The following is an 11637-nucleotide window of genomic DNA, read 5'->3' on the forward strand; positions in this document are numbered from 1 at the left end:
TCTCGGCCTCCCAAAGTGCTGGGATTACAGGCTTGAGCCACCGCGCCCGGCCTAGGAATGTAGATTCTGATTCAGAGCTCTGAAGTGGAGACTGAGGCTACAAATGATAACACTGCTGGTTCATGGCTCACACCTGAGATAATGAGAATTTTATAGAGTAATATTTTCCACATTTCTTCGATCATGTATCACTACCAGTTAAAATAAATGTGAGTGTGCGCTCAAAATATGGATATTAGTTACATTTTATACTCATGTGTTAGTAAAATTTCTTTTTTATTAAAAAATAAATAAATGTGAGCTCCAGCACATCACTGACCATTCTGAGGACCTTGATCCTGACAGCACATCAAGTATGTGACCATTCAGTACACGCTTATGTTGCTCCAGTGCATGCTTATATTAGTAATTCTATCTTTGCATAACTAATTGTTACAAAGTTCTTCCTTCTATTTTGTATCTATGCTTTGTATTCAAAAGTTTACCTTTGGAGGCATACAAAACAAGCCCAATCCCTCTTAAACACTATTGCAATTCCTATCACTGAAAATGACCTGACTTCCTTAATATGTGAAGAGCTTCTATAAAATAATGAAAAGAATACCAGCAACCCGGCAGGAAAAAAAAAAGGCCAAGAATATTAAATATATATGGTGAATGAATGTTTTACAATGAAAAGAAAATCAACCTCGCTCAAATAAGAGATCGAAGAAATGTGGAAAATACTATTCTATAAATTAAAACTATCATAAAGCATTATTTTTCACTTGTAAAAATGGCAAAGGTAAGAAAAGTCAAATAAATACACTTATGTTGGTGATGTTGAGGGAAAACAGGAACCTTCAGAACACATCACTGTGGTAATATCAGTTGGTACAACCATCATGGCAGATGCCTAATGAGGCCATTAAAATTGTTTCTTAAATAATATTTTTAAATGCTTATGGTATAATACTAAGCTAACAAAAAGATGCAAAACATAAATAGCGTGGTACCAGAAAAACAGTACTGAACGAAAACATATCAAAATAAAAACAATAGCTATTTCTGGATGGTGAGCTAACATCACAGGTGATCCTAAATTTGTTCTTTATCCTAGTCAGCATTTTCAAAATTTACAAGCCTGCATAATTTAGAAAATGCTCCAGGGAGGTGATGAGAGACTACAAGTGGGCCTGGCTTTCAATTTCAGACTTTTAAAGCTCACATTAAGAGATAATGGCTTACCACTTGAGTCCCTGGCTTACCTACACTCCTGGGGAAAAGTGATACAGTTGATTCTCATCATTTTTACAGAAAAATGTTCTACGTAGTTGCCATGATCACTGAATTAGAGAACACTAGACCATTGCTCCTAGGATAAATACAGGATTGTGTTCCTTCAAGCCTCTGGTCACAATATTTTGCTCAGTTGATCAATACATGACTTTGTTTTAGGTGTCTTTCTCTTTAAAGCCACCTTATTTAACAGATATTGTTGATTAATTAACACTGAACTCTAGGCCAACAGTGTTACAACTCATACCTGAATAAAGTTTATCTAATACACATATTTTCTCCGTAAGGCACATCTCAGTCTTCTTACATTTAGGAACACTAGACAGCATTAGTGCATTGTGTGTGGGAGCCATTTTAAACAGTGAAATTACCCACACAAAGCACAAAAGTGTGGAAAAAGTGGCACTAAGCATACTGTGAAAGGACACTTTCTTGTAAAACAAGAAAAAAAGAGCATCGCTTCATTCAGCCTCAGCTGGGAACGTGTGCAGTGGGCAGCTCAAATTTTTGCCACTTTCACATGTCCACGAATTACCACAAAAGCACCATAAGTACTGATTTGGGGGTTACCCATACATTTTAGCAAGTAAATGAACTGACAAATAATTACAGTTACAGTTTTAAGGAAAATTCTTAATCAAAAGAGCCAAACACCAATATTCTACAGCTATACTCCTTCAGGGAGTTGCTTAAAGCTGAGTACCTTATAATTTATAAAGCATTCCCCCCCCAGAAAGCATTTTGCATAATGGAAACGAAAGTAATCTATTTAATCATTCATTTTATTTAATATATTCATTGTCGGCCGGGCGCGGTGGCTCACGCTTATAATCTCAGCACTTTGGGAGGCCGAGGCGGGCAGATCACGAGATCAGGAGATCGAGACCATCCCACCTAACATGGTGAGACCCCGTCTCTACTAAATATACAAAAAAAAATTAGCTGGGCGTGGTGGCGGGCGCCTGTAGTCCCAGCTACTCGGGAGGCTGAGGCAGGAGAATGGCCTGAACCCGGGAGACAGAGCTTGCAGTGAGCCGAGATCGCGCCACTGCACTCCAACCCGGGCGACAGAGCGAGACTCCATCTCAAATTTTAAAAAATAAATAAATATATATATATATATTCATTGTCTTCAACTTTTTATTATCCACTTAAATTCAGCTGGTAGTTACTGAGTATCTCCACATAGAGAACACAGAGAATGATCTCATGGTCCTCTTGGGTATGTGAGGGGAGGTTGAGGCAATCCCCAATTCTAATGCAAGACAGATAGTATACAATCGAGGTCATCAAAAAGGCATAATGTGCATGAGACTGGTAAAAATATAATGCGATGAGGACAAATGAAGGAGAAAGTGCATCCTCTTGGGATTGTCTGCAAAACTTGATGGAGATGGTGATATCCGAAAAGACCTTGAAGGATTAGTAAAGTGGTAAGTGGAGCTATGGGATGGAGTGAACAAGAAGCAGCTCGAGCAGGAACACAGAGTGGAGACATCTTCCAGGAACAGGGTCAGAATCCAGCATGACTGTAGGGTAGGTGAAAGGAATGGCTTCCATTACTGCTGCAAAGCAAGCCACAGCGACTTCAACATATTAGCAGAGAAGGGAGCTGGAAGGCGAATGGCTAAATGAGGAAGGGAAAAGAGTTCAACTACCCTGATCCTACTTCCAGAAACTTCTTGCTTCATTATCCTTTTACACTGTGGTGGTGCCCTCTTTCCCAAACATCTTTAACCTCCTTAACTAGACTGCATAGGAGGCAAGCAGGGATCATGCCTCGCCCTTCTTTAGCCTCCCTCCATCTGCCTTCTGCCCACACTTTCCCAACACACAACACACCCTAACATACAAAAGATCACCCTACACCAACGCCTGCATATCACTAGCCTTCAATAAATATTTACTCATTCACTAATTGGCTTTACAAACACACTGAGCCTTTAACAAGCCCTGGTCTCTTCCCTACGAATACAGGTTGTTCTCGTGAGTAGATGGTTAAACATTGTAACTAGGAAGTAACTATCCCTGAGCTTCCACAGAATATATGTGTGTGGACAATGAGAATCTTTGAAAGTGCCACAATATTATGTTACACATTTTTATTTCTGTATCTAACTAAAACTGAACGTTAAGTGTTCAGTAGAATCTCTAAATTTTGCAATTAAACTAGTAAATGTATATGTATGTCCTTAAAATCCTAATTTTTAGGCTATGTTATATTCAGTCCCCTTGATTCTATAATTCCTTAGAAGTTAGTATAAATACTCATATACTTCTTGGATTGTCTTTTGGAGTTTATAATATTACAAGAGGTTACACACATCTGAACATTCTTGTGTAGAAACAAGATAGAAACAGGTTTTTTACTTTTTCTTTTTCTTTCTTTTTTTTTCTAAGATAAGGTCTCACTCTGTTGCCCAGACTGCTGGGTAGTGGCATGATTAGAAACAGGTTTTCTATATAAAAGTATTTTAATCACAAATAGTTCATTCTATCCCAATACATTATTTTAATTATAAAAAATACTTTAATAAGCCAATTTATTAACTGCTCAAATAGGAATGTTTTTGGTGGCATAAATTCAAAGAATCCTAAAAACAGCAAATATTTAAATTTGAGTATATCTTATGTAAAATAGCCTGCAACTTATAAATGAATTTTTAGCCTATTATTTATTGCTTTTAAAATTGAATTTTCTATTAGAAGAAAGAGGCATGTTTCAAAATACACACTCCTGCAGTCAAATTATTGTACTTACTGTTTCAAAACCTCGATGTGGATGATCAGGAAATCCTCCTGGTCTACCTCCTTTAAATTCATCAAACAGTAAAAATGGATCCAGATTTTTTAACTGAAATAAAAGCAAAATTTGCAGATTAGGTATGTCTTTTAAACCATACTACCAAGAGCTACATTTATGAACAGATCTAGCAAGCCTCACTGAAAACTACATAGCCAATGAGCAACTTTTTGCAATGAAAATTGCTTTCAGGAAGAATTTCTTTTTTTTTTTTTTCTTTTTGAGATGGAGTCTTGCTCTGTTGCCCAGGCTGGGGTGCAGTGGCCAGATCTCAGCTCACTGCAAGCTCTACCTCCCGGGTTCACGCCATTCTCCTGCCTCAGCCTCCCGAGTAGCTGGAACCACAGGCGCCCGCCACCACGCCTGGATAATTTTTTTGTTTTTTTAGTAGAGATGGGGTTTCACTGTGTTAGCCAGGATGGTCTCGATCTCCTGACCTCGTGATCCGCCCATCTCGGCCTCCCAAAGTGCTGGGATTACAGGCTTGAGCCACCGCGCCCGGCCAGGAAGAACTTCTTATACACACTGATATGGTTTGGTTCCGTGTCCCCACCCAAATCTCGTCTTGTAGCTCCCATAATTCCCATGTGTTGTGGGAGCAACTCAGTGGGAGATGACTGAAACATGGGGGCGGGTCTTTCCTGTGCTGTTCTTGTGATAGTGAATGGGTCTCACAGGATCTGATGGTTTTAAAAATGGGAGTTTCTCGGCACAAGCTCTCTTTTTTTGCCTGCTGCCATCCGTGTAAGATGTGACTTGCTCCTCCTTGCCTTCCACCATGAATGTGAGGCCTCCCCATCCACGTGGAGCTGTTTGAGTCCAGTTAAACCTCTTTCTTTTGTAAATTGCCCAGTTTCAGGTATGTCCTTATCAGCAGCGTGAAAATGGACTAATACACACACATACACACAAGGATTCACAGATTGTGTTAGAGAGTTGACATTTTATGAGAAGCGCAAAATGTGGACAAACATTTCATAATCATCTAAGATATAAATAGTCAAGTACAAACAAGATGTATTCTGTATCCTAAACAGATTCATAATCTTACAGGGGAACAGACTAGAAAATCAATTATTGCAACAAGATGATAAATGCTTTGGAGGAAGACAATTTTACAAATATGAGAGTGGGATGGGATCAGAGAAGGTCAGAAAGCTCAGGAATATGACACTTAATCTCTGTCTTGAAGTACATGGTTGAGTTAATCAAGTAGATGGGAGAAAAGGAGAAGGAAAGATATTCCAGGTAGAAAAGCAGAAAATCAGCCTGGCATGCTTAAAGAACTAAGGGAAACTAATCTGTTGGGGCAAAAGATGCATATGGAATTATGAGATACATGGGCAGATGATGGAGGAGAAATCCTAAAGGAGTTTGGATTTTATCCTGAAGGTGATGGGAGTTTTCATCAGAGTTTGATATGATCAGATTTAGAAGGATCACTCTGTGGAAGATGGCTTGGTAAAGGAAGACAGGAAACAAAGAATATCTAGAAGGTTATCTCAAATAGTCTGAGCAAAGGCAAAGGCCAGAACTAAGGCAATGGCAGTAGTGATGGAGAGTGGTTGAGTGACTGGGTAGATATTTATGAAACAAAAAGGAAGAGCATTAACTGACTCCCAAATTTTTAACTATGGTGTCTGGGAAGATGGTAGGGCCATTCAGCACTTAAAGAACATAATGGAAGAAGCTACCTTGAAATAGCTATGGTGACTTCATTTTAAGTCACACTGAATTTGATATATCCATATAAATGTTATCTGCATAAATAGAACTATTAATATTGAGTGCACATTATATTATGCAAAAGCTAGCAGGCAACTAAAGATCAATCTCAAGCTCAAATGAGAGGCAGAAACATATCTGGCTGTCATCAACATATGTTTGTTATTGTCTGCTTATTCTTGACCACGTTATTTTGCATAAATTTTAGAAAATTTATCAAATTCTATGAAGAAAAATTTTGAACATTTGATTGGAATTGGTTTTAATCTATGGATCAATTTGTGAAGAACTGACATTTATATAATATTGAGTTTTCCTCAATGTTTCCTCAGTAGAACCATGGTTATCCCCATTTATTTAGGTCTTTAAACATATTTCAATAAGGATTTGCAATTTTCTCCATAAAGGTCTTACATATATTTAAAAATTATTTTTCTAGCTAACTTGTATTTTTAATGGAATTCTACTGCAAGCAGCATTTACACATTATATTTGGAACAGTTTGCTGCTGGAAATTAGAAACATGCTAGGCGATTTTTGAACCCTGCCTCTTATTAATTTTAATGATTCATCTGTAGCTTCTTTTGGGTTTTCTTTTTAGATGTTCATATCACCAATGTATTTATCAATAAACTTTTGCTTAATAGTTCACAAAAAAAAATTTTGTTTTGCATTGGATTAAAGCCACGGCAGACTGCAATTTCTCTGGGTTTTTATGGGCCTGGCTGGTCTTGACATGTCTTCTCACTCTGGGACTCAAGCTGAAACAGTGGCCCCTATGAAGGGCATTATGTTCTCACAGCCAAGGGCAGGAGTAAAAAGCAAGTCAGGTCAACCATTCACAATCACATTAATACATTCCATTGGTCAAAGCATGTGACATGGCCAAGCCCAAAGTCAGGGAGGAGGGCACTTAATCCCTCCCTATGTGTCCCATGGATAATGTACCTAAAAATGGATGCGGGTGTAAAATCCTATTATAGAGAAGGAGTGAATATTTGGTAGTAATATTTCAACCAATACTCATTAGCAAATAAGAAGGGATTTTTTTCCATTTTCAATCCTTATATTTTCTATTTCTTTTCCTTGCATTTTTACAAGTGAACATCTCTACAACAGTCTTGAGTAGAAATGGTGGTGGTAGACATCCTTGTCTTCTCCCTGATTTTACATAGATTGCTTTATAAACTTTCATTGGTAATCTGGTTGTTTAATGCAGGTGTTTTATAAATTCCCTTCATAAGGTTAAAGAGTTTCCCTTCTACTTCTAGTTTACAAAGTTGTTGTTTTTTTAAACATGAATGGATGTTGAATTCTGTTGAATGCCTTTTCCACACTATTGAGACACTTATATGATTTTTTTCTCCTTTAACCTCTTAATGTTAATAAAATATACAAATAGACTTTCTAACATTAAACCAAATTTGCTCTCTTCAGATAATCCAAACTTGATCATGATATATTATCTTTTAATACATTGTTGTATTTGGTTGGTTAATTTTCTGATTCTTGCAAACATTTTCATAAATATGATGTAATTATTCTTTCATTGGCTGTCCTTGTCTGGTCCTGATAGCAAGGCAATGTCAGCTTCATGAAGTGATTTGAGAAGCACTTCCTTGGATTTCATTCCCTGGAGAGTTTGTGCATTATTAGAATTACTTACACCTTAAATATTTTGTAAAATTTGTCTGTAAAATCTTCTGGTCCTGTTGTCTTTGTTATAAACTTTTAAAATATTAATTCGATTACCATTATGGCAATGAAACTTCAGATTTTCCATTTTTTCTTTCTTTCTTATTGTTTTTATACTCTAAGAGTTTCACCAACCTCTTGGCAGCTCAGCTAATTAATTTTTAAGTTATTTATTTCAGGATGTCTACTCTGTCATTACTACTAGAAATGAAAGTATGAAACTGTCTCTGGTTTTATCTTTCTTATTTTAACTTTCTATGAAAAAACATGTACACTCACATACGTAACATATATATTATATATAATATATATATATAAATTCAACAAGCTACTGCAAGTTTTTTAACCTAACCAATTCTTAATTTCTTCATTTGAAAATGTGGACTGCAACCCATATAAAGCTGGGGCACTTTGTAGCCTATCTCAACCTGGTGTTTCATCTAGTCCGATATTTTAAAGTAATTGAAAATAAATTCAAATTGTTTATTGAATCCTCTCAAAAACACCAAAAAAGGCTTCAATTTAAATATATGTTTAAAGTCCCTCTTACCCCTCTCCATGTATACATCTGTCTCCCATGATTCCAATTTCTGTCACTCTAACTCTTCAAATCACTTCAAATCATCTGCAGACACCTCTTTCCTTTTCTCCTCCTCTCCTCTCACCTTCTGTATTTACTCTTTTCTCTTCCACTAGTAACTCTCTGCCCTTTCCAGTGAAAATCAATCAAGCAAATTTGTTGCCTTTCAGTCTTGTCATTCATTATTCCACATCGCCTTATTAAAAGTCCAGGAACAGAAACGGGATTGGTAGGAGGAGAGGTTGAGAATTCTCATACCTTATTATACATTGCTTTCTCCTCACATGATAATATAGACCTTGGAAGATTATAAAGATTGAAAACAATGAATGTAGCACACCTGGTCCAGCGCCCAAAGCACTGTCGGTTCTACATAGATGGGTAGAATCCGTTATACTGCACCAGTCCTATAAATATCACAGCCATCACTTCCCCAGGTACAAACAAAGTGTTTGGAGCTCTAAGATAACTTTTAAATTCTATGTTGTTGTGGTTCTATTAAAATATGGGTAAAGACGAGATAAAGAAATACTTATTCCTTCTTTGTATCAAAAAGTTTAAATGAGTAAATATGCCCTGCTGTCAAATAAACTGTGAAGAACAAGAGGTTCTCTCTTTTTAGTCCTACCCTTATGACCATCCACCACCCACAGAACAGTAGTTATTCATTGTTATCAAGAACTTGGAGCACTGCTGTAATGAATACCTAAAACTGGAAGTAGCCTTGGAACTGCTTAAACTTTATAGCGGCTAGAAGTCTTGAAGTCATGCTAGCAAAAGCCTACATTGCTGTGATGAACCATTAAAAGCAATTCTGGTGAGGGCCCAGAAAGAAAAGAAGAGAGCTGTAGAAAGAGTCTCAATTTTCTTTTCTTTTCTTTTTTTTTTTTTTTTTTTGAGACAGGGTCTCATTGTGTTGCCCGTGTTGGAGTGTGGTGGCATGATCTCGACTCACTGCAACCTCTGTTTCCTGGGCTCAAGCAATGCGCCCACCTCAGCGCCCCAAGTAGCTGGGACTACAGGTGCCAGCCACCATGCCCAGCTAATTTTTGTATTTTTTGTAGAGACGAGGTTTCACCATGTTGCCCAGGCTAGTCTCAAACTCCTGAGCTCAAGTGATCCACCCACCTTGGCCTCCCAAAGTGGTAGGATTACAGGCATGAGCCACTGTGCCCAGCCTCAATCTTCTTAAAGAATAGCTAAGTAATCCTGAACAGATTGTTGGTAGAAATATGGACAGTAAAGGCCATTCTGATGAGGTCTTAGACAGAAACATGTTATTGAAAACTGAAGGAAAGATTACCCTTGTTATAAAGTGGCAAAATAACTTGACTGATCTGTGTTCATATTCTAGTGTTTTGTGGAAGGTAGAACCTGTAAGCAATGAAATTGGATGTTTAGTTGATGCTATTTGTGCACAAAGCGTTGAGGGACCGGGTTACTCTTGATGGCATATAGAAAAATGCAAGAAGAGAGAAATAATTTAAAGGCAGAACTGTTCATCAAAAGAGAAGCAGAACTTAAAGATTTGGAAAATTTTCAGCCTACCCATATTATAAAGAATGAGAAACATGTTCAGGAGAAAATACCAAGGGTGTGGCCAAATGACCATTTCACCATTTAATAAGGAGCTTTGTCAGACATCAAAACAGAAACCAGGACCTATTGTTCAAGACAATGGACAATTTCAGTGCCAATTTTCTGTCTTAGTCTGTTTGAGTTGCTATAACATAATACTATAAACTGGTTGGGTTATAAACAACTGAAATTTATTTCCCACAGTTCTGGAGGCTAAGAAGTCCAAGATAAAAGCACCAACAAATTTGGTGTCTGGTGAGGGGCCAACTTTCTGGTTCAGACAGAGTGCCTTCTAGCTGTGTCCCCGCATGGCGGAAGGAGCCAGCTCGCTCTCTGGGGTCTCGTTTATAAGGGCATTAATCCCATTCCTGAGGGTTCTGCCCTCATGACCTAACACCTCCCAGAGGCCTCCCCTCCTAATACCGTCATATTGGGTGTTAGGTTTCAGGATAGGAATTTGGGGTAGGGAAGACACATAGATTCAGACCAAATTAGTACTATTTGTCATATTTATTGCCCATTTGACCCTTCTGGTCACCAATCGATGAAATATGAACACACATAGGAAGAAAGCCAGCACAAGAAAGAGACTGAAGAAGTTAAGGGGCTGATTGAGGTAAGAGTCAGAAGGATGAATTGATTATCTTGCCAGAAAATTGGAGATATGTGTAAGACACACTTTCCCTCAAAAAAGTAAGAATATCTTGCACTAGACTGTCGTACTAAAGTGTTATTTGCAGTACTGGGTATTAGTCCTCGTCAAACTTCCTAACATTCTCTAAACATTTAGCACGGATTCAATAGCATGTAAAATAAACATGTGTTATCTGTAGACAAGATCTAATTTATAAAACTCCAATTTTCTAAAATGTTTTCACTAAGTCCCCAATTCATTCACATCTTTCTCTCTACATATCAAATTGACAATCTTTTAATGTTTTTGAATCACATGAGAATTTCTTTTCATTCAAATAGTTCTAAATCCTTTAGCTGCTGAATTCAAGTGGCAGCTTCCAATCTACCTCTTTTAGTCTCTTAAGGCCAATCAGGCCAGGCGCGGTGGCTCATGCCTATAATCCCAGCACTTTGGGAGGCCGAGGCAGATGGATCACTTGAGACTGTGAGTTCGAGACCAGCCTGGCCAACATAGTGAAACCCTGTCTCTACTAAAAATACAAAAATTAGCCAGGCGTGGTGGCTAAGGCACTAGAATCGCTTGAACCCAGGAGGCAGAGGTTACAGTGAGCCAAGGGAGACAGAGTAAGACTCTGTCTCAAAAAAAAAAAGAGAAGGTCAATCAAAACTTGCGGCCACCACCCTCAGGCATGTGGTACTCCCATAATAAAGCCTGGCATTTTATTTACATCAGGAAGCACCGGAAGTAACTACCAAGAATAATAGTTCCTTGAGGATGGGGCCGATGCTATGCTTTTTTACGATGCTCCACTGAACTTACAATAATTCTGTGTACATAAAAGGTACGCTACAATATACTGAGTGGTACTTGTGTTAGGTCCATGGCCTCTCTTGTAGCTAGTTGTGTCCATATGATTGAATCTAGCTACAATGTAGAAGTTGCAGGGTGGAACTTTTAGGAAAATTCCTTATAAGAGGAGGACGGACAGCAGATGAGTATCATTTTGCCCTTCCCCTCTTCCTCCTTCTGTGACAGAGGGTAAATGGTTGCTGTTTGGATGAACAGAGGCAAGATGGCGCATTTCCGGGTTCTTCATCATCAACTTTTCCCGCCCGCGAAAATACAGCTGGCGCCCGGGAAGGTGCAGACCAATCAGGCATACGCCAGGTGATGTTAATCTGAAGAGACCAAGATTCACCTGGTCGCACCTACGGAACGCCCCCTCCCCCCACCGACACGCCCGTGCCCCTCCTAGAAAAGTCGCTCCCGGCAGACGCAGGCGGGCTTTCTCAGCCCTTACTCTTGTCGGGACTGTATTAGAAACTCCGCACCCCCCCCCCC

General features: G+C 38.5%; 2 protein-coding genes across 3 annotated transcripts in view; one reads left to right on the forward strand and one right to left on the reverse strand.

The window, feature by feature from the left end:
• PIR (pirin (iron-binding nuclear protein)) overlaps window positions 1-11637 on the reverse strand; it is a 118714-nt gene that overhangs the window by 94590 nt on the left and 12487 nt on the right. For both annotated transcript variants that reach the window (XM_011957886.1, XM_011957887.1), the window contains exon 3: window positions 4040-4132. In XM_011957886.1, coding sequence (XP_011813276.1) covers window positions 4040-4132 — 93 coding nt within the window. The remainder of the gene's footprint in view (window positions 1-4039; window positions 4133-11637) is intronic.
• The window catches only part of BMX (BMX non-receptor tyrosine kinase), a 98893-nt gene that overhangs the window by 12407 nt on the left and 74849 nt on the right, over window positions 1-11637 (forward strand). The gene's annotated exons all lie outside the window — the stretch shown is intronic.

The sequence above is a fragment of the Colobus angolensis genome, unplaced genomic scaffold, assembly GCF_000951035.1.
Source record: "Colobus angolensis palliatus isolate OR3802 unplaced genomic scaffold, Cang.pa_1.0 Scaffold450, whole genome shotgun sequence".
Lineage (NCBI taxonomy): Eukaryota > Metazoa > Chordata > Mammalia > Primates > Cercopithecidae > Colobus > Colobus angolensis.